General features: G+C 51.4%; 1 protein-coding gene across 3 annotated transcripts in view; it reads left to right on the forward strand.

The window, feature by feature from the left end:
* Positions 1-23,133, forward strand: part of DOCK9 (dedicator of cytokinesis 9) — a 185,468-nt gene that overhangs the window by 133,090 nt on the left and 29,245 nt on the right. The window contains exons 36-45 of one of the 3 annotated variants that reach the window (XM_012723212.1): positions 865-931; positions 2,602-2,649; positions 5,158-5,225; positions 11,822-11,937; positions 17,116-17,253; positions 17,342-17,524; positions 19,150-19,263; positions 19,367-19,582; positions 21,419-21,476; positions 22,298-22,375. In XM_012723212.1, coding sequence (XP_012578666.1) covers positions 865-931; positions 2,602-2,649; positions 5,158-5,225; positions 11,822-11,937; positions 17,116-17,253; positions 17,342-17,524; positions 19,150-19,263; positions 19,367-19,582; positions 21,419-21,476; positions 22,298-22,375 — 1,086 coding nt within the window. Of the gene's footprint in view, positions 1-864; positions 932-2,601; positions 2,650-5,088; positions 5,226-11,821; positions 11,938-17,115; positions 17,254-17,341; positions 17,525-19,149; positions 19,264-19,366; positions 19,583-21,418; positions 21,477-22,297; positions 22,376-23,133 lie in introns of all 3 variants that reach the window. The other 2 variants (XM_012723213.1, XM_012723211.1) reach the window with 2 other exon arrangements.

Raw genomic sequence — 23,133 nt, forward strand, 5'->3', positions numbered from 1 at the left:
GCCCGCTGCTCCTTTCAGCAGTGTACTTCGTCGATCTGCCTGTTCTGCTCCCCACTCTGTCTCTGGTGAATCCTCTCACCGCCCCTGCTCCTCTGGCCTGTACCCCAGTTCTGTTTGCACAAATAAATCTTTAGGAAAAAAAAAAGCATACAAAGATGTTTATCACATGAGACACTCTTTCCACTGCTAAAATGGTTGGGTCAACACCTGACTGCTTTCTGTGAGTGAATTTGCCTTAATAAAAAATGCCCAGATGAAGAGTTGGAGTGAGTTTTTAATCAGTGGTCCTCCTTCCCCCAGTGTTAGGAGAATAGGAACCTCATATCTGCTTGTTTGGAAGTCTATTTGTCAATATGTCAAAAAATGTAAATGTTATCTATTAGAGGAATATTATGTAGCTAGGAAAAAGGGAGATAGATGCAAGTTATAATGTTACATTAAAATTGAAAGGGCAATCCAGTATATCGTAGTATGCATACTTTCATTTGTGTGGGGGGGGGAGAGGGGTATTTATGTACATACAGCAATTTCTAATAGATTCCTCACTGGGTAGATAAAGAGAAAGCCTGACATTAAATGATAGGGCCACTTGTATTTGAATTTCCTAGCCTATATAAGGGCATGTGATGGATAAGCTACATATATAGCACTAGATGCTAGTTGAGGGAATTAAAGTTCCAGTGTCAGAAGATTGCTTCCCTATATGGAGTAAGCCACTTGCATGCAATGCTGTATAGGTGGGTCGCTGTCCTTTGATCAGCTGAATGGGGGCCTGGCAGGGCTCAGAAGTCTATGCTCAGAGGCCTCTTTCTAATGTGCATAATACACCTCATGATTGTGACCGCAGAACTGTTTATTTTCTAGATGCTTTGTTTACGTACTGGCACAAGGCTTCAACAACCGAACTTATGGATTTTTTTACCATATCTGAGTGAGTAGTTTTGTCTTTACTTCTTGCCTCTTGACCCTCCTGCCTGATAGAGAGGTGGGAAGAACACAGGCTGTCTACATCTCCACACTTATCCTTAAGCCCTCTGTGCTGGAACTGACCCCACCCCTGGCCCTCAGGAGCTCAGGACCCAGGCAGCTCTGACCTGCCTTAAATTATTCTGAGCCACAGGGTCTGTACAGATGAGAGGCAACTGCTGGTGTTTCTCTGTCATTGTAATACATGAGCACAGAGTGACTTAGCTGAATTGGGTGGGTGCTGCGCTTCTAGGTTAAATCTGTGCAGAAACTGAGACAGAAATTGCTATTATTTTAAAATATCTGACAAGTAAAAATGAAATCTTATATATGATCTACAGCATCTCATTTTAGCTCTTCAGTCTAACTTTCTGATTCCCTTTAAGCCCTTCACTTTTAGAAACTAGACTCCACAATCCCTATCCAAATTGCTGCAGCCAAATGATTTCACAAATCTAGAATATGATTTTTGAAAAATTGACCTATACAGTGTCTCAGGCAGCCGCAACAACAAAACCATTATTATGTCTGCAGCAAAAAAAGTAATTATTTTTGCTTTCTATGATGGTGCACAGTAATAGGGTGGCTCTTCCTGCCAAGAGTGTTGGCGTGAACTCAGGTGGAAACTTTGCATCTGGGGCCTTGTCCCCTGTGGCATTCTGGCCTTGGTGAGCTGGTGCTTTCATTCCAGAACTTACTAGATGTTTTTATTGTTATTATTATTATTATTATTATTATTATTATTGTTATTTACACCATTCTTCATTTTGTACATTGTTTTTATCTCATTTCTAATCCCCGTGTGCTTCCCACCACCAATTCACCTGTGTACCATCACCATAGTCCGGTGCCCTCTTCCCACTCCAGTTTTAATCCCATACCCTTTCTACCCCATGACATGTCTCTGGTTTATAGTTGTTCATTCAACATCACTTGTAATAAGGGAGATGCAAATTAAAACCACAATGAGATACCACCTCACCCCAGTGAGAATGGCACATCTTCAAACAACTAGCAACAACAATTGTTGGCGAGGATGTGGAGAAAAAGGAACTCTCCTGCATTGCTGGTGGGAATGCAAACTAGTACAACCACTATGGAAAACTGGAGGTTTCTCAAACTGCTAAAAATAGAGTTTCCATATAACCCAGCAATCCCACTCCTAAGTATCTACCCATAGACATTCTTATAACTGCCTCTTGGTAAGCATATGGTGACTTTTAGAATCAGTAATGTGGCCATATTAACCAAACCAAAAAAAAAAAAACACGCATGCTTAGTGCCTAGTAAGAATCAGCCCATTTCCTGGAGCCAGAGAGTGAGCTAGCCAAGAAGTTAAGCAACTTCTAGCAGCTCATAGGGTCCCCTGGGGCTTCTATGCAAACTGCCTGCAGTTCATAGGTGCTGTGGAGTCAGTGGAAAATGCTTTGGGACCTGGGCCTTTCTCTTGGGGTAACTCTAACTTCCCCCCTACAGTAGACAGGCAGGGACCTTCTTGCAGCTAGTAACCCTCTCTAGGATTAAAGGGATGTGCAGAGACATTTGGAAAACCAGAAGTAAGGAGCTAGTGACCGACGGGACGTTTCTTCCATGTGCCCTTATTGACTGTACTGAAGTCACCTTTCCCGCCCACAGAGTCTGCCTGCACCAGTTCCAGTACATGGGGAAGCGGTACATCGCCAGGTACTGTGGGGGTTCATCTGAAGTGCGGGCTCCCTCTCTGCCACTCCGTTTCCCAAATGTGTGCACATTGTCGTCCGCGGTGACTGGCCGCTGGAATCTCACACACAGCCACGGAGACAGCTGGCGGGTCTTTGGGCCGGTGCTACCATGCCCGGCAGCGTCCTCCACCTGCACCTGCCAGGCGTCCGTCTCGTCTTGTCTGGTGTCCCTTGAAAGCCTTTCCTCGCTGGCCTGTCACTGCCCTTCAGCACTGACAAACCGTCCCCATCTCTGTCCCCTCTGCCTCCTCGGTCTCTCCCCCCAGTTCCTCCAAGTGCCCCTCCGTCTTCCCTCCTTCCTCCGTCCTGGCTCTTCTCCCGTTCCACCGCTCCCTCTTCACCATCCGCCTCCTACCTGCAGGGATCCCCCTTCCCTGCCCGCCCGCTCTCCTTTCCTAGTGAAGGCGTGTTTTCAGTCATCTCCGGTTTGTCTCACCTCCACAAATCCTGCTCTGAACTTGATTGAACCTTTCTCCTCTTACTCTGAGTCGACCCCCCACCTCCTGTTTTTCTGTGAGCAGGACTCTTCGTTGAGTACCTTAAACCCCCCTACCCTGTCCCAGATCCCACTGCTGTCCCCTGAGCTCCAGGGAGCTCTCAGAGGGGTGCTGCCCCCGACAGCCCCCCACAGCCCATCTGGTCGTTCCCAGGTTCTCTCTCCTGCCCCCAGCCGTTCCGTGTGTCCGTATTTGTTTTTTTGTTTTGTGTTCTGCGATGAAGCTTTTGTCTTGTCGTCCTGCTTCTTGGTGATCGTTATTTTGAACAGTTTAAGTGCACATATCTATGTTGAAAGAGCAACTTTCAAATGGAGTTGTGACTGAGACCCTTTTCCCTCTTCTCTCTGTACAGTTTTGTGCTACAGCAATGAAATCAGAGATTTTTAATCTATTTGAATGTGAAGATTTTGCTTGTTATGTTAACATTGTTCTTTACTTGGGATTTTTGAGCCATTTCCAGAATGATGCATTGTGTGAAATACAAGTATGTGTTTTCTTCAAAAGAGCACATTTAGGAAGGATATTTTACGCTTCCCTCCTATTAATATTTTGTTTTTAATTGAAATGTGGTGGCATTTAAAAGTTCTCTAATCTTAACCTTTTTTTTTTTATTCTAACAGTCAAATGTTTACCTTTGAGTTTTTGAGAGCCAAATGCACATATATACAGGGTGTCTCTGCACCGCCCCTCCCCTCTCGGCCTTTTCCCCTTGACCTTGCCCTGAAGATGGGCAGGCACCGTGTGCTGGAGCCTTGCGCCCCTCCGGGCACTGTCCCCGACATCACTGGGGCATTTGGGAAGCCTGTGCAGAACAGACCACCACCCCTCTCGCCAGCGCACGGGGAAGTGGAAGCTGGAGACTTCTGCCCCAACAAAGCTTTAGACCTTGGCCTGAGAAGCCGCTGAGGGACTTTCTCATGGGCTCTCAAGTTGCGTATTTTAGAGCAAGCCTCGGGCTTCGTGAGCACCCTGTATATACCTGCATAGGGACTCCTGCTTCCCGGGCGCTCTTACAGCTTGGTGGAGGCGGGAGCGGACGATGTGCTTGGTCGTATGCACCATGGGGAGAGGCACCCTGCTTTACAGAATGTGGCCACAGTCTGCTGCATGCGGTCAGGACTCGAGGCTCAGAGCACTCGGCGTTCGCCATCCGTGGTGGTCGGGTCTGTGGCACTGAGCCACCTCACTGGGGCACTTTGGGGTCACCCGGAGCATGTTGCCCGGGGGTGCCCATGCATGCCCTGGTCCTCCACACATAACACAGAGAGGCCTTGGTCCGGCCTGGGCAGTGACCCTCCAGCACTGGGCTCACCGCCCCCCCACCCCAGTCCCCCTACCCCCCCGCCTGGTGATGGTACACTGTAGGAAGTCAGTGCTGGATTGCTAACCCACGTCACTTCTCTGTTTTCTTTACTGACTGCTGACAAGTTTAACAAAGTGTGTGGCTCTTCTCCTTCCTGCCTGGGTAAGAATAAGACGTTAAACTGCCTCATCTAACCCCTCCATTGCATGCTTGCTGTTGCTCCCAGTGCATTAATCTTTAGAACACGCACACAGACACACCCACACACACGCACACACACGTACGGCTCTTTATAAAGCATACAGTCGGAACAGATTGGTGGTGTTCTGCCATTTGCCCTGATATTATCCTTTGGCCCCGAGTCCTTCCTAAAGCCACAGGGTCTCTGCATGGGCTTGGCGCCCTCTTCTTGCACCCCACGCTTGGCTGTGAGCCCTGCCAGGCCGCCGCGCTGTGTGCCTGGCTCTCGTTTGACCCCGACGGGCTGGGCTGTGCCCGGTCCCACCCCCTTGTCCTGTGTCCTGGCCGCACTAACGCTCCGGACCCGCTGCCATGTAACAAGTCTAACTTCGGCTTCTATCCCCTGTCACTCACGTTGCAGGAACCAGGAGGGGTTGGGACCCATAGTTCATGATCGAAAGTCTCAGACATTGCCTGTTTCCCGTAGCAGAGCAGGAACGATGCATGCCAGATTGCAGCAGCTGGGCAGCCTGGATAACTCTCTCGCTTTTAACCACAGTAAGTCCATCGCATCCATGGTCTCAGCAGCCGTCCCCGGCGACAGTTCAGCGGGCAGAGCCCAGGCCAGAGCACACACACCACCAACTTGACTTCTCTTCCAGCTCAGAGCCAGTGGGATGAAGAGCTCACGCTGCGGTTCCCTTCCTTGGAGGAGAGGGCAGGATGTGGGCCTGATCAGCTACTCCCCAGACCTCAGTGCTAGCCCGTGGCCGCCCCTCTGCTGGGCAGTTTTAAACAAGCAGTGGCCGGTTGGATCACCAAACCTACCCTGCCGTTTTGCGTTTAATATTTGGACCATTGGCGTGTCACCCACCTATCATGAGTGTTCCTGCCTCCCTGGCCCCTCCTGGGAACTAGGGCAGGTCCCCTCCACCCCATCTGTGTGGGTAGTTGATCAAGCGTCCACCTTCTGACTCTCGACTCTGAGCCTATGTTAATCTGTAAACTGTCGTGAAAGCGTCGAGCCCGTGAATCGATGTGTGAGGGTGTGGAAAAGCCAATAACAAAGTGACTTTTTCTGTGTTTTCAGTGTGAGAAAGATATCAAGTGTGCTTGGAATTTCTGTAGACAATGGTAAGATTTAATCAGGTCGAAATCTGCTTACGAGGCCGCTTCCTTGCAAACCGAGACCTCTGTGTTCATCTTGCCTTCCTAACTTTGCGGTTTTCTGACTTCATCATCGAGATTCTACCAAAACACGGGGGCTACTTTTTTTTTTTTTCCAATCACCAGAGGGACATGGCATCAGGTGCTGTGTCTAGAAATTTAAGCGTCCCCCTGGCTGAAGGGTTTCTCAGAGCAGAAAACCTACATGCAACCCACCACGCAGCACTGTAAACACTAACGTGGTCATTTCCAACAAGGACCATCTCTCTGGCACATGGCCCCAGGTGCCGTTGCCTCCCGGGCCTGATGAGCTCGTGATTGTTTACCTACACGAGTGTTTGTGCTCATCCAGGTCCTTAGTACACGCTCATTACATCTCACCATCTTTCTAATCATGAGAATTCCATTTACCGTGAGTTCATCCCTCCTCCTTCGGGCAGGCTAAGAATTGTGACAACACCCCAGTATCTTGAGTTGAGAGTAGTTCCATGGGAGAGGGCTGAGACGTCCACACACAGCAGCTTGGCGGAAACAGTGGCCCTTTACACAGCCCCAGGCTGGAGTCAGGATTATTCAGTGTGCCCCAGGCTCCACTAAGCTGAGATGGACTCTAGAGACATGTCTGAGGCTGCAGGCTTGATTCCTCAGCATCTTGCCTGCTAGCGTTTTTCCAGCTCCCTCAACAAAGGGGTGGCAGCCAGGCAGTTTTGTTATCTTCAGCTTTCCCATGCAGTGTATTTCGCATGCAGAAATCAAATTCCCCCAGTTCTTCAGGACCTGCCGCCCAGCCTGTTCCTTTTTAACACAAGGGGTCCCTCACCTTCAGATGAATTAAGTGCTGAAATGTCAGAGCCCTTAAAAAAACCCTAAGCAGACCAGTGCCCTGGCTCCAAAGATAATGTTCAAGGAAAACAGGAAACAAGCAAAAATAAAATAAACGATCCACACAAGAATAAATAACTAAGATAAGCAGCAGACCCTTCCACCACAAATGGGTTTTGTGGAGAGACGGCTGGCGGCCAAAGCCGTGCTGAGAGTAGTGGGGCTTCTCGTCTCTCCCCGCTGCCCACCAGGAGCCTTCTCCTCTCTCCTTGTTCGTCCTATTTCTGCGTTAGTCAGCTTCTCGTGACGCCAGCGACCTTTTCCCATCTGACTTCCCCACGAGGGGCATCTCTGCCATCGCCCTGGTCCCTCCCACCCCTGCTCATCCGGGTGGTCTGACGCCTCCCGTTCACGGTCACGTGTGTGAGGCATGTGGGTGCCCTAGGGGCTAGATCTGTGCTCATTCTAAAACCTCCTCTTTGACAGTGAATACAGCTCCTTCTGTTGGGCCAACCAATATGACATAAATCCCACATGTTAGGCGCTTGCTGGGATGCCAGAGTCTGACATGCATTCATTTTAGAAAAGAGTAAAAGTAGAAAGCCCCCATGCACCTGCATTTCACATTACCTCCCATGTTGTAAACTAGGAAAGACCCTGTGAGACCGCAGCTGACCAGCAGGCGGCAGCTGAGGACCAGAAGAACCAGCCCAGTGGTGGCCAAGCTGCCTCCTTACCCATCAGTAGAACTAAACACCGCATGGATGCGGGAGACCTGTCACTGCCTTGGGTTCGATGGGAAGTCAGACTTTGCTGGGAAGTGCCGTGGTGACAGATTTCACTGTGTGGCCAGGTAGTCTCCAGGCATAGAGGTGCGTAGGCACACAAAAAGTCAGTGTTTACACTATCAAGATACTGACCTATTGTGATCAGTGCACACTCCATGTATTGACAGAGGAGATCTGCGTGAAATGACAGATTGCGAGTGAAAGCTACATTTAGAATAGCTTCTAGAAACCATATTAGGAGGTGAAATTCGTTTGAAATAAGTGAGACATTTGAAAAAATATATTAATAACATTTCAATTTGTTTTGATGTCAGGTGTTCTAGGTATAATAATTCTATTAGCAGGATCCTTCATATTTCCCACTGTAGTCATGGGATACCAGTCAAGAGGCATAAAATCTTCTAAAAAAAAAAAACCCCAATTGTTTTTCATATAATACAATAGAAGAACAATTTAAGATCATGGGATTAAGCTGTCCAGAGTCAGATTTCAGGACAACCTAGGAAAGCATTTCTAACTGAACTGCCTGCTAGCTAGTGCAGGTACTTGTAGCGACAGGTGTGGAAGCCGCTGGTTGGAGACCCACTGGGCTGTTGTCTAGGTCTCTTCAACATCAGTTCTGCTAGCAAGACCCATATTAACCCAAAATTCTATCTAGTAAGCGTGAGTTTAAGAACGAATATACGTGATAAGTTCTATACTGTGTATAATAATTAAATTCATATGGAAAATGCAAAGACTGTTTATAGTCTCTGAATTACAACTCAAATACCCCAAAAGTTTCCAGCATGGGCAATAACTCTGTTAAAAGAGGTGAAATGGACTTTGATGGCTTTACATCCTAACTCAAGATGGGCATGAAGTGTCTGCTTATAAAGCCCAGTTTCCCTGAGATTATCCGTTTTGTGCATTTTTAAAATCAGGATACATCTTAGTAAAGCAAGTATCAGAGCACAGACAGGAGATCACGTAATTTTAGCCCTGGAATATTACTCCTTATTCCGTTCTCGGCACTTGCCCACCCTTAAGGAAAATCTTTCTGCTGGTAATAATGAGAGGAAAGGTGAGGGGTAGAGGCTGACCAGTCTGATACCTGAGTAATGCTGGGCAGGGAGTAAAAACTGAGCCCATGGGCCAGTGTACCTACGAGGCCAGTCTTCACCAGCACATTTGTCATTTGGGATTTCCATTTTTCTCATACAAGGTATTACTTTTCCTGAGTTCATTTCATGGGCCAGAGAACAAAATTAAAAACATAAGCAGGAATTCTGTCTTCAGAAAGCTACAGAAATGGGTTCCCCTCGAACATGCGCACCTGAGGGCCAGCCCACATGACGTCCTCTAACATTCAGGAAAGGTGAGTGGCTAAGGGGCCTTCCCACCACCTCACCCGTGATGCTGTGCAGTTGTCAGGGTGGGTGGGTTTGTAGATTGTGGTATTAGATCAAGCTATGCAGGTAACAGGAGTTATTAAAACAGAGGAAGGTTCAAGAAGTCTAAAAACAGCTGATGACACTAGAGGGGGAAAATACCTCATCCATGGCCTCGGGATTTAGAATAAGTCACTTAATCAGAGTGGCAGCGGAGTGAAAATCATCAATGCTAGCAGGAATTCTGAGCACTTGGAGCAACTCCAGAGACAGTTGTTGGAGGTGGCCCCTTCACGCCCACCCACCCCCACACCTCCGAACCCCAACACCCCCACATTTTCCATATTTCTCCTCAAACAATCAGCACCCTGGGCCCTAAGGCACCGCTGCCCCCTAGTGGACATAAGTAGTACAGCACTTCTTCCTTCCCTGGCTCAGAATCGCCTCTACCAACTTCAAAAAGTTGCTGACTGATAATTGAAGAAATCACTCTGTGTCCTAAGAACCCCTTCTTGGACTTGACAGCTCAGTTCCATTTTCCTGTGGCGGCCTATAGCCTGGTGAACCGTTGACTAAAATCCTCCTTCATGCGTAGTTTTGTTCGAGGCTTTTGAGACAAACGGTCTCCATGGAGACCGCCCTGGCGAGTGGTCCAGCTGTCTCCCAGCCGTTCTCTCTGGCTGCGGCGGCTGCTTTTTAATTTTAGTGTATTAATTTTACCAGCCAAGGAAGGCTGCTGGCTTTGTGAGATGAGTGGTTTAAAGAAAAGCAAATTATAACCATTTGTGGCTAAAATAGCCACTTCTTTGATTCTCAAGTAATTCAGACAGATGCAGACATTTTCTCTGTGAATGTGATATTTTAAAGGAGACTGGCTAGACAGTGGATAGTCTTATTGGGGGTGTAATTGCTAGAGCAATTTTTTGTCATTAATTAGCATGGTCCACTGATTATATATGTTCTCAAAACAACACACTGCCAATTTTTTAATTGGTCCAGACTTCCAGCCCAGTTAGGTATTTCTATGCGAATTTCTCACTGTTTAGCCCATCCATGTATAATGATCACCTGAATACACTTGGCCAGTAAGTCATCTAGAAAAAGAAAAGGACAGAAAGAAATGTTAAAAACTCCCCAAAGCAAGATGAAAAAATGCACAATATGATGTAAAAATTATATATATACATATAAATACATAAATGTATATAAAAAAAAACTCCCCAAAGCAAGTTCCCTGTTACAGTTGAACCCAGACTGCAAGACTCCTGTGGGTCCGAGGCTCTGATGGCGTTGGTTGGTCTAACAAAAGGTGTTGTGGGGGGCTTCTCCCCTTCTCTTGGCTAGGGTCCCGTTAACTGTGACCCTCTGTTTCCTCTTGCATTGTATCTGTATGTTGCCAAAGAGATCTGGTCAGTGAGCCCAATTCTTGGCTTCCAGAGGAGGCACAATGAATACTAGAACCAAAAATTACCCATCTTTCTTTCTTCGGGGAGATTTCTTACCAAAATGCGCAGACCTGACTAGAACTGGCAGGCACATGAGCTCTGTGACTGTCAGCGCTGGAGTAACCCACAGACTGACCACAGACTGGACTTCAGAGCCAGCTTTTGAAAAACAAGATTGGGTTAAAACACTGAGTGGTTTCTTAGCGTATTTTAAAAAGCAACCAAGCCTCTCTTGGAAAAAAGCCTTTTTGTAGCCTGAAAATCCTTGTGCTGGCATTTAGTAAAGGCAGAATGTCACCTCACTAGTCTCTGTGTTCTCCTAATAAAAGCTGCTGTGATTCAGGAGTTTAGATTCTGGTTCCTCTCCATGACTGGCCGCAAGAACATTCTCTAGGTTTTCTCCACTTCAGTGTTCTAATCTAAATGCGAAATGTCCTCCTCTCTGGAGTGTTAAGAAAATTACCTACAAAGTAAGTGTTGACTTGTTTCTGCTCCTTGGAGAAAGACATTACATGGTGTTTTTTTGTATTGTCATCTTTCTTCGTCATCTAGATGGATACTGTAACATCTTTGCATCCCTGTATATATGCTGCTAACGCAAACCATTTCATAATTTAATATCTCAAATTGTATGTCCAGCTACCTCTGTATCAGTACTAAATTATGTACAGCCACATACAGAAATATCAGTTTGTATTTAAATTATAATTCTTCAAGTGCTTTCCTTTTCTTCAACATTTCTTTCCAACACGTTGGCTTTTATGCTTTTTGTAAAGCAAATAGAACACTGTTAGCAATGCAGTCAACTCTTGATTATTACTCACGGTTCGAGCTAGTCACGCAGGTCTTTGCATTCCCGAATTCAGAGTGTTCACTGTGCCACGCCCCGTGCTCAGAGCTTCACAAATATGAATGAATTGAATACTCACCACAGCCCTTTGAGGTGGACACTGTATTATCCCCATTCTGCAGATGAGGAAACGGGGGTCTAGAGAGGCCCAGTAGCTGCCCAAGGTCACGCCGCTCTGAAAGTGGGTTCAGGACCTGACTCAGTGACCCCCGGGTCACTGCGCACAGCTCCACCGCTTTCCCCATCTCTGGCTCCCGTCAGTTCGGCCCGGTGACCTGGTGGGTTTACTCCCATCCGGGTGCCTGGCCTGACTACACTCTTTACCCACCGCGAGACGGAGGACAAGGTATTCAGCCCTGTGCGCCTCCATGCCTTTATCTGCAGAAAGGGTTTAATTGCGCAGGTGCTTCACAGGGCTGTCGCGGGATTAAATGAGCGAATTCGTGTCAAGTTCATAGAATGTGGCTGGCACAGTGCCAGCAGTCAATAAGTATGCACTGCTCGACTTCCCTCCCTGAGGGGAGAGTGAAATTGAATGGAAACATTAGCCATCACCGCCCCCCCCCCCAAAATAAAAGGCAATCAGGACATCAAGGCCCCAAAGGGAGCCTTCTGTAAATAATCAAAAGTTGACTGTGACCCCCCTGGTTCTGCAGCCCGTGCCCCGTTTCAGCAACCACCTGGCACTGACCTTGAGTTCTGTCTCTCACAGGCTATGGCCACTCGGACGCGGACGTCCTTCACCAGTCCTTGCTGGAGGCCAACATTGCCACAGAGGTGTGCCTCACGGCTCTGGACACGCTCTCCCTCTTCACCCTGGCCTTCAAGGTTCGTGGTCCGGCAGCCGACCAAGGTCAGGCCTTGGCCTCTGTCATTCATTCTGCTCATTTGCTGGAGCAGCCAGAACTTCTTTTGTTGTGTTTTTACTTCTGCAACCGTTCACGCCCCTGGAAGGAAACCCTGACTCCTTCAGTTCCTTTAGAGGAGCCGTTAGTCCAGTCAGCAGCGTGAGTTAACTTGAATTTGCCGCCTGCTTGCGGTGTCTGGAGGCTGGATCCTCTCTGGGAATGTAGCCAGACTTGGTGCAGGGGCCATGAAATATCCATGCAGGGTAAGGCGTGTGGACACACTCACCTGGACACGTTTCTTTTGATCTGCTTCTAAGTTCAATGATAAGAGCATTCCAGGGGGACAAACCAAAAGGTTCTTTGGTCTTAACGTTAGGGCCTAGCAGTAATATTCGAGTAGGCAGGAACAATCTCTTTGGCCACCCTGTTTTTAGGAATCTGATGCTTCCTGTCCTTGCAGGATTCCGTCTCCTGCACAGAAGTGGGGAACCGATTTCGTCTTAAGGGTGTGGACTAGTGGAAAAGTGGTTCATTTGCGAGGGTGTCGGGAAGCCCAGGCATTCTCTGCATGATTTTACTCCGCTTCTCGTAAAATAGTAATCTGGCTCCTCACCATCCACTAGGCCTTTGTCCTCCTTAGCCGCCCCACCCCCACTAGTAGGAGTCCAGCCGAGAGGTGTCCAGCTGAGGAAACACAGGCCCAGTAGGGCAAGTCTCGGGCAGCGGCCTCCCCCAAGGCTTCAGTCTAGTCCCAGGCTAGCAGCGAGACCGCGAGCTAGAACTGCGGGTTTTCGGGCCCTGCGCCCTGACCAGTCCAGCAGTCCAGTGCTCCTGCTTCCAGCGTCCTTCTGTTTTCTTGGGATATTTGTAGTCAGGCATGTTGGGCAGCTCCGGATATGCCGATTTGCCCCATCGCCCTCGCAGGGACTCCTGACTTCCACCTACGCCCTGCCCGGCCTGGCCGCTCCGACAGGCACCTGCACCTGGGCGGGGGCAGGTCACACACTGCACGGGGGACCCTGGAGCACCCGAGAAAGTGACAGTTTCCTGACCATGCTGACCACGCCTCCCCCGGGTCCCTTAGCTTGCCGCCTCGTGTTTAAGGCCAGGATGCGTCCAGGTCCTGGGAGGCTGGCCCAGGTGTGGCCTCTCGACAGACGACAGCCAGTGCCTAAGGGCGTCCTCCTGCAACGTCCATAGGCCACACTCGCTGGGCAGGCGGCTCGGGTCTGGACCTGAGGCTTCTCGTGCGCGGTGGTGCAGAGACAGGACCTGCCTCCCTGGGCTGTGTGTGTGGGAAGTGAGAGGCCGTGGAGGGGACCGCAGTGAGCTGATGCGCCCAGGCATGGCGCCCTGGGGGCCAGCAGCGAAGGGCTTCCGGGTTGGCGGCCAGGTGGCCTTAACCGCCGTGAGTCGGGTCTGAGGAGTGTCTGCAGGTGTTCTGTGGTGCAGAAATCCTCACGTGTCGGCGCACACACCTCGAGGGTGTTGCCTGCTAGGTGGTGGGGGTCATCACTGGGGACCACTGTCCCCAGCAGCTGTCCCTGGGCACCTGGATGTGAACCCCAGCCCCACCCATCAGCCAGTTTTGAGCATTGGTGTGTCCACTTGACGTCTGGACACGCTGATTCGAGCTGCAGGTGAGAACGTGGGTGTGATAATGAGGTGCTCTGGCCCCCAGCCCTGCTGGGGCTTCTGGTCTGCAGGGGGCTGAGGTCATCTTGCAGCGTGCTGTGCTCTGCCGTAGAAGCTGCTCTTTCTAAACCGGAGGCTCTGTTCTGTTTTGTTTTGCATCATCCTTCACTGTGTGCACCTGTCCATCTCCGTGTGACCCCGGCGGCCCTTCCTACCACTTCACCCAGGTGCCATCGTGTAGTCACGTGCTCTCTTCCCGCCCCAGTTTTGACACGTCCCCCTCTCCTCCCCGTAGAATGTCTCTGGTTTATAGTTGGTTGTTGATTTTCATTTTTACCGTATCATAATTACTTTTTTTTTTTTTTTTTGATCTCTTACGCTCCTGCATGAGTGAAACCATCAGTCTTTTTCCTTTTGCTTTCTGGCTTATGTCACTCAGCATGATCCCTTCCAGCTCCATCCATGTTGCTGCAAAAGGCAGGGGTTTATCTATTTTGGTGGCTGAGTATTATCCCATTGTGTATATGCACCACATCTTTTTGATCCAGTCATCTGGAGTTTAAGTTATTTTTTTTTATTTTTATTTTTTATTTTTTTTTATTTTTTTTATTTTTTTATTTTTTTTTATTATTTTTTATTTTTTTTATTATTTTTATTTTTTTATTTTTTTTATTTTTTTTTTTAAGATTTATTTATTTATTCATACAGAACTGGGGTACAGGCCAGAGGCTCAGGGGCGGTGAGAGGCTTCACCAGAGACAGAGTGGGGAGCAGAACAGGCAGATCGACGAAGTACACTGCTGAGGGGAGCAGCGGGCGGGTCAGGAGAGGTCTGGCTCGCCATGTGGTCTCCTCCGGGGCAGGCGGCAGGCGGGAATCGAACTCATTCGGAAGTGGCTTCAGATTCTCAGTGCTGTGCTTTAACCCGCTGCGCCACCAGGGAGGGCCAGGAGTTTAAGTTATTTTTAACTCAGTGCCTACATGAAAACACCATCTGCCTTGGAAGGCCGTAAGTGTCTTTTCCTAAATTACGCGATAGCAATGTCCCCGGAAGCTCATCCTGGCACTTGAGGTTTAAGTTTGTTTTCAGTCTGTGCTGGACTGGTCTCTTGTGTTCATTCTCAGAGACCCAGGTCCCCTAGGGGGCAGCGTTACTACAGACAGTTCCTGAGAAAGACTTTCAGTGGTTCTCTACCTTATTGTAAGAATTGCCGTGCCTTTCATGTTATTCTTCCTGCTCATTTAATTCCCTGAATGAAGTTTCCCCACGCTTAGTAAAAGTCAATAGGGCTAAAAAAAAGTGAAATGAAATGGATTCCGTTGTTATCTATGGTTATTTGTGAGTGGAAAGTGAAGGGTGAGTTTGGTTTTGCTTTCTGCTGGGAAAAACTGTAGGGTCTCTCTGGATGTTCAGAGATTTTTATAGTATTTAGGGCTGTTCTAATTACGTTCTAATTAATGGTAAAGAGCAAAGAAAATTGGAAACTAAAGGCAGGCCGTGGGTTAACTGGACTGTGTCCCAATTGGCAGGCCTATACCTCACCCCTTTAAAAGAGGGGTGATTTACACTTAGTGCTTCATGCTTAGTTTATCACTCCATTCTTGCAAATTTGGGGGTCAAAACCCATGAAAACTAAGTCCTAAAAATGGGAAACAAAACCCTTGTTCAGAGAGAGTGAAGAAGAGGGGAAAATTAGCTTGAGTCACAAGAACCTGGGCACTTCAGACAGCAAAAGGGCGTGAGGCGGAGAGTGTCTTGACAGTTTTTAGTCTCCAGCCACGAGTGCCTGGAAGACAAAATCTCCTTTCCAAGAGGACCCAGCCCTTAACCCAGCCATAAATAAGAAAGTGGAAAGCTATGGCGTTTGGACTACAGCTCCTGGGAAACGTGGTCACAGGCTGCTCCCCAGACACCGAAGACAACCTCCCCCCTGCTCTGGGTTGAGAACCACCCAGCTCTGCAGGGGTCACGGCTGCTGCTCACTGCGTTGCCGTCTTCCCGTGGGGGACTCACTCGGCGCTTGCCTCACACCTCACCGTGCGTGGGCTACAGGTGTCCAGGCAGCTGTGAACACACCTGGGCCTCAGTGGGTCCCAACGCGCCAGGCTTACTCCCTGAGTAGAAGGTGTTCTCCATCAGTAGGATGTGGTGACCTTGACACACCTGCACTGTCTGCCTTCGGCACTGTAGAATTACCTGGGCCTAAGTTTGGCTCCGTCGTAAGACTGCTTGGAGAGACTGAGCTTGGCTTTTGTTACCGCTGGTGCTTTTGTTACAAGGCACCCCAGTGTGAATTGGGTTGCCTGTCTGTGGGTCCTCACCCACATGCTTAAGATTCAGTCATACTGTGGACACACTCAAAAAGGTTCAATAATGGGCTTATTTACAAGGAGAAAGGTAAAGGAACAACCCAGGGAGAGAGGGAGAGAAATACAAGTCAAGTAGAAAGGCCTACAGTCCTGCTGACCTGGGCTCCACCGGCTCACTGAAGACCCACCGAGAGCCAGTGACCAGCCGCAAACCCCCAGGCCGAGCCAGCCCCAGAGCCCACAGGTCCGGTGTTACCCCAACCTGGCCGCTCAGCTCCAACCTCAAGTCCCAGGTGCTTCCCCGTGGCATTGTTGAGATCAGTAGTTCCAGTGTCTGGAGTGGGGGCGGGTCCATGAGGCCTGTACCCATTACATTTCAGCCTGCCCAGATCACACACATCTGCTCCGACAGGCATGGGTTGGGGACAGGGCCCTGAGTGCCGCCCATGGCCAGACCCAGTGGCTTGTGCTGAGCTCTGAGTGGACACGTCTATCTGAGCACACTTCTGTCCACTGTTGGCGCTCAGCATTCGAGGGGAACCAGCTGGCCAGGTCACAGGTGTTGAGTTAGTGTGAATTCACTGCTGGCGTGGGGTGAACTGAAGGATAAGAATGGGATAAGAAGTAACAAACTGTGGTTCTCACGTTTATTCGAGTAACGTCCGTGCCATCTGTGTAGAGACACAGGTGACCACCACTGTGGAGCCAGACCAGAGCCTATACCTGCCACCTCCCAAACTCTGACTATTCCCAGCTTGGTGAGGGCTTGAGGAGCCTTGAAGGGCATACGGAGGGCTCACTTTTAGGGGCCTGTTTGGGTCTTAGATACAACTTCAGAACTTTTCCCAGCCCGTGGAATAGCTACTACCTGGGACTTCTGGATGGGACAAGTCGTGTTGAAGTGACCTGTGTCTCAGTTGCACTAAAAATAAGTGAGCTAACAGAGGCCAGTCAGGATGGCACAACAGTGGTCCGTTAACCCTACCAAAATTTGCTGGGAAGTTGTATCATTAGATACAACTTAATAGAAAATGATAAACTTTCTGAAGCAGGAATGTGTTGATTTCGTGTCCCACGGAAGACTGCCGGGCCTTCCCAAGGAGCTTCACTGCAGAGTTCCCAGTGCCAGGAAATGTGTGGTTCTGAGAACTTGTAGGGACCTATTTGAAGCGCCTGGCAGGTCTCCCTAACTGGCGTCCCTGTGTGTCCACAGAACCAGCTCCTGACTGACCACGGACACAATCCTCTCATGAAAAAGGTCTTTGACGTCTACCTGTGTTTTCTTCAAAAACATCAGTCCGAAACAGCTCTAAAAAATGTCTTCACAGCCTTAAGGTCGTTAATTTATAAGGTATGTCGTTCCTTCAGGGGCGGTGGGAACTGACCACGGGGGAGGGCACCCCCCTTGACGCGGCCTGTTTCTGCCCTGTGCGCCTCAGTTTCCCTCGACGTTCTATGAAGGGCGGGCTGACATGTGCTCGGCCCTGTGCTACGAGATCCTCAAGTACTGCAACTCCAAGCTGAGCTCCATCAGAACCGAGGCCTCGCAGCTGCTCTACTTCCTGATGAGGAACAATTTCGACTACACCGGCAAGAAGTCCTTTGTCCGGACACACCTGCAGGTGCGTGGGGTCGGCTTTTCCGGGACACAGATATTCTGTGGCACTCTGTTTAGGTTCTCGGGGTAAGTGGTCCACGATCTGACCCCAGGAGGGGAAACTGGAAAGTCACATTTACTTACTTGGCTTGTCGCCCTCCATGGTGTGACCTGGGCCCTAGGTGTGTTTCTGTTGGAAACCTGACGTTTAAAGGTTGACTCAGTCGGGGCTGAAATTCCTCGCACTCGGGATGTATTAGGGCCTGTGGGAGGGTGATGGTTGTCGGCGTCTTGGGTGAGACTCCCACCACCCAGAGCGCCTTTCGCCCTGCTCCCACCTCCTGATTCCCTCATCTCCTCAGCATGGACATGCCCCGTGCCGTCTGCCCTGGGGAGCATCTGATTCTGACGAGCCGTGTGGCTCCCACACACGCACAGACCAGCCTGCTCCACATCTGGTCCTTTTTTCTTTAACAAAAAGATTTATTTCTGCACATAAGAACTGGGCACAAGCCAGAGTAAAGAGGGTAAGAGGATGCACCAGAGACAGAGTGGGGAGCAGAACAGACAGATGCACTGAAAAACACTGCTGAGGGGAGCAGCGGGGTCTGGGGGTCAGGAGAGGTCTGCTAAGCCCTGTGGGTCACTCCCTGGTCAGGGATCAAACTCGTGCTGCAGTGGCACCACCAGGGAGGGCCTCTGTTCCTTTATATTGTTTGCAAATGACATGATGGGGCTCTTGGAGAAGCCCCTCTCCCCAGCCCCCATGGAGTGGACAGTCTGCTGGAGGACTGTGACCCAGGAACTTGAGTGCAGCCAGGGGTTCTGCATGTCTTGGGGTGCTTTCCAGAGACAAGGGTGAGCAGGGTCAGCGGGTGAAGAGGGCAGGCTTGTTCCAGGGCTCAGAGGCACGGGGAGAGGGCCTGTCCCATTGAGAGGGGTTGAGAATCTGGTGAGAACACGATGAGGAGGGCCTCACCACGTCGTCTGGGTTCTGATGTAGCGTGGATCAGGCAGACGGTACCTAAGGGGGAAACCATTGTTAAATCTGGGACAGAGCAGGCTGTCCGAGAGGCCCTGCGGCCAGGGCTGGCGAGGTTTGAAGAGGAGACTGAGTTGCTATAGTCAGCGGCTGCTGGAACCTGGGGTTGGTGAAGGAAAAGCCAGGGAAGGATGGAATCCACATTTTGGCTCAAGCGACCAGGCAAAGACGGGGCTAGTCGCAGGCCCCAGGAACACAGCCCCCCACCATCGCATAGTCATATGTATGATTCTAATAAAAACAAAGGTGTTTTTTATTAGCCCACCTACTGGGTTCGCAGTCGCTGACCCCAAGCCCCAGCAGGCAATAATGAGGTATCCTTTTTTGTTAGAGAAAGTGGTAGATAAGTCGCTATCTAAGTGATAAGCGCTTATCTGATCCTCACACGCTCCTGATTAGCATTGTGCTGTGCAGACAGAACTGGCGAGGAGCAAGCTCACCTCCTGGGCTCATTCCTGGAGAAAGCACTCCACCTTGTTTGCTCCTGGGGCCATCCCCGCCCTCAAAACCCCCTCTGCCCTGTCCTCGCGCCCAACACAGCCAACGGGGAGGCGAACCCAGGGGTCGCCTGAGGGTGAAGTGACTTGCCCACTTTGTGTGTCCCCAAGGTCATCATCTCCGTCAGCCAGCTGATCGCGGACGTGGTTGGGATTGGAGGGACCAGGTTCCAGCAGTCCTTGTCGATCATCAACAACTGTGCCAACAGCGACCGGCTCATCAAGGTGGGTGGCCTGGTTGCGTTTGATGTTTCACCCCGACTCAGCCCGCAGGGCGTGGCCAGGCCAGCGCCGCTGAGGGCCACGGGCCACTGTCCCCTCCCTTTAGCACACCAGCTTCTCCTCGGACGTGAAGGACCTGACCAAGAGGATCCGCACGGTGCTCATGGCCACCGCCCAGATGAAGGAGCATGAGAGCGACCCCGAGATGCTGGTCGACCTGCAGTACAGCCTGGCAAAGTCCTACGCCAGCACCCCCGAGCTCAGGAAGACGTGGCTGGACAGCATGGCCAGGATCCACGTCAAGAACGGCGACCTGTCCGAGGTAGCCCAGTGGCCCTTCCGCTGGGGTGTGGCCTTTTAAGAACATAAGTTTTACCCCCTTCACCAAAGTTGGCCAGGTCAAAGGAAAGGTCCCGTCCGTTCAAAGAGAGCAGTTGAGCATTTGTGACACTGTACGAGAAAGAGACAACGCTGGCGAGCTGACCAGAGGCCTGAGGCGCCCAGGGCGGGGGCGGGGCTCAAGGCAGGGGAGGGAGGAGCACAGGGACTGTGGGGACAGGTGCCGTGGTGGCGGGAGTCTATGGGGACCACATGGTGGCAGGGGGACCAATACCACCCAGAAAGAATCTGTTACAGGACAGGGAGAGGGGCACCACTGAACCCCCAAACCTGCCTGCTCTAAGTGGGTTCTGCCATCCGCCGCATCAAGACAAAACATATAAAACTTTAATGCAGTGAATATACAATATGGAAGACAGAGAATATAATTTCTAAATCAGACACCTGAAGTGACCCCTCCCCTCATGGGCAAAGTCCCCCCAAAAGGGACTGGCCCAAAGCCAGGCCTGAAAGCTGCCACTAGACTAAAGCACCTTCTGGCCGAGACCCATCGAAAAGGGTCAGAAATGGCCAGACCAGTCTGGGAGGAAAAGAGCAAAATCAAAGTCAAGATAAACACTGCCATAGTCACCTCCCTTATAGGTATCTCACCCACATCTGCCTTAACCAGTCCAGGGCCAGGAAACAAGCCCGGTTTCTTCCTCACATGCTCCCTGCTCCATGTGGCTTCCTCAGGTCTCCTTTCTGGCTCTCCATCCTGCTGCCTTCTTTCTCTGCTCAGCTCCACCCTCCTTCTGGGTGGGGCAGGGAACCTGGAACTTCCCCTTTTCCTAGGGACCACCCTGTTACAGAACAATGTAACAGATAAATAAAAATTTTTAAAGATTTATTTACTTATGCATACAGAACTGGGGTACAGGCCAGAGGTGCAGGGGCGATGAGAGGATTCACCAGAGACAGAGCGGGGAGCAGAACCGGCTGACTGACGAAGTACACCACTGAGGGGAGCAGCGGGGAGATGTAAGAGGTCTGCTGTGCCATGTGGGTCACCTCTGGGACTGGGGCTCAAACTCGCACTGAGGGGGCTGTGGCTACCTGCAGTGCTGCCCTTTAACCCATTGCACCACCAGGGAGGGCCCCAGATAAGTAAATTTTAAAAATAAAAACAGCGATACTTGGCCCTTCCTGGTGGCGCAGCGGGTTAAAGCGCAGCACTAAGAAGCTAAAGCCACTTCCCCATGAGTCCCATCCCCGCCAGCCCCGGAGGTGACCACAGGGCGCGGCAGACCTCTCCTGACCCGCCCGCTGCTCCCCTCAGCAGTGGACTTCATCAGTTGGCCTGTTCTGCTCCCCACTCTGTCTCTGGTGAAGCCTCTCACCCCCCTGCACCTCTGGGCTGCACCCCAGTTCTGTATACACAAATAAATCTTAAAAAATAAAACAGCGACACTTTAGGCAGTGTCCAGCTCAGAGTCACTGCATGGTCAGCGGAGCATTGTGATCATCACACCCTTGCAGGGGCTACGTCCTGCACAGAAGCCCGGCTGGCGGGGCCTGGGGAGCCCCTCGTTTGTGCAGGAGCTGCTGGCTGACGCCTCGCAGCTCTCTCATGCAGAAGCTTTCCAACTCCCACCTTCAGCCACCCGGATGCATTGCCTTTTCCTGTGGTGACTAGCAGCGGGGCACCCACTGACATCAGCTGTTCAGAGTGCTGGTGGGCGCCTTGGGCTCTGGACAAGTCGAGCCTCGCCCTGACGTCCACCTGCGCATGAGGACGTGCTGTGCCAGTCAGCTGAGCCCTGTCTCTCTCTCATTACAGGCGGCGATGTGCTACGTCCACGTCACAGCGCTGGTGGCCGAGTATCTCACACGGAAAGGTGAGGGACGGTCCCGTGCCTTGCGAGGCGTGTAGAAATGCGTACAGGGCAGCAGAGGCAAGTGGGTTCGTTGGACAGATGGGAGGGGCTGCGTGTGGACAAACTCACCCATTGTTTCACTCGTGGCACACGGCGGGGGGCACCGCAGGAACCCCAGCACCAGCAAGGGGCACCTGTACCACGTGGTGTGCGGCCTCACACTCGCTGCTCCATTTTGCGCAGCCTAGCTCATGCGTTTGCCTCTGTGTGTCCCCATGGCCGTCGTGAGCTAGAAAGATCTTATTTTCCCTGAAGACGGCTTCACCTGGGGCTGTTCATCAGCCCGAAGTCAGCTGTCGGCAGTTCACCCGGCAGCGTTTTCTGGCATGTGGTTGCATCATCGGAGGAGGCAGCTTTGCTCACAGGCAGCTTTGCTTTGGGGGGCCAGTGCGAGGAGGGGGTGCTGCCCTGTGGGCCTGGTGGGTGTGCTCCCGGGCCGAGTGGCCAGCGACCCTTGCACGGGGTCCTCTGATGGCTCGTCCCCATTCCAACATCCGCGCACCCTCAAAGGCAGCTTTTGGTTTTGGGACGCTGTGGGGCAAAAAGAGCTGCCGTGTGGGCACGTGGCCTCGCCTGTCTGGGTAGATCTCGCCGCCCAGATCTGACCGAGGCGGGCACGTTTACAGAGAGGTGAGGGAAAGCCACGGATGCCCAGGCGGGAATTTCAGTAGTTCTGGTCCGAGTCGGAGGGGACCAGAAGATGGCTCTGGGGCCTCTCCCACCAGCCTTGTTCCCCGCGCTGACGTGCGTCAGGTAACCTTACCTTGCTCGCTCGTGTCTAGAAGCAGACGTAGCCCTCCGGCGAGAGCCGCCCCACCGTCCCTACGGCCTCAGCACCTGCCCGAGGAGGAGCCGGGGAGGTGAGCCTGGGGTGACCCCAGCCCATCCTCGTGGCTCGCAGGCGTGGGGGTCTCCTCTTCACTCTGCATGGACCGACGCGGCTCTCCTGCCTCCCTCTGTCCCCCGGCACGCTGGGTGACGTCCGTGCCCGGGGGGCCGGAGCGGACCCTTCCTCTGCAGCTCGGCTGTCTGCCTGTACCTGCCCTGCAGCCTGAAGCGTGGGCCGTCAGCGTCTGCAGCCTGCCTCTCCTGTCTGACGTGCTCTCAAGCTCTGAGCTTGCTTCCCTTGCAAGGGAACCTGTCTCTCACAAAGGCCAGCGAGGCTGCACCTGAGCCGTGGTGCCCGGTAGGCCCGGAGGCGCCTGGCCTCTGACGGAGGACCTGCTTCCAGACTTGATTTCAAATACTCCAGTGTCCTTTTTCCCAGGGAAAAACTGGGAGGTCAAGTTTTGGCCGCTGTTTTCTTTAATGATGACGATAAGCAGAGCAGCAGGTTCCAAGTAAGAGGAGCAGTGTCTCAAGGCCTGGGCTTGTGTGTTTCGGGCTTTAGCCTTAGGCCAGCTGCTGCTCCAAGCCTTTCCGGAGGGAGGCAGAGCCTCGGTCCCTGCTGGTCGGCTGCGGGGGAGGCAGGCCGCACCCGGACGCAGCTGAGGCCGCCTGGCCGCTCGCCCTGTGGCCGCTGGCTGCCTCTGGTAGTGCTGGCGCCTCGCGAAGGGCCAGACTAGGGGTGGCCCTGGCCCCAGGGGGGAGGGGCCGCTGGACAGAGCACTGTCGTTTG

The sequence above is a fragment of the Condylura cristata genome, unplaced genomic scaffold (genome assembly GCF_000260355.1).
Source record: "Condylura cristata isolate star-nosed mole 26May11 unplaced genomic scaffold, ConCri1.0 scaffold00010, whole genome shotgun sequence".
In the NCBI taxonomy this organism is placed as follows: domain Eukaryota; kingdom Metazoa; phylum Chordata; class Mammalia; order Eulipotyphla; family Talpidae; genus Condylura; species Condylura cristata.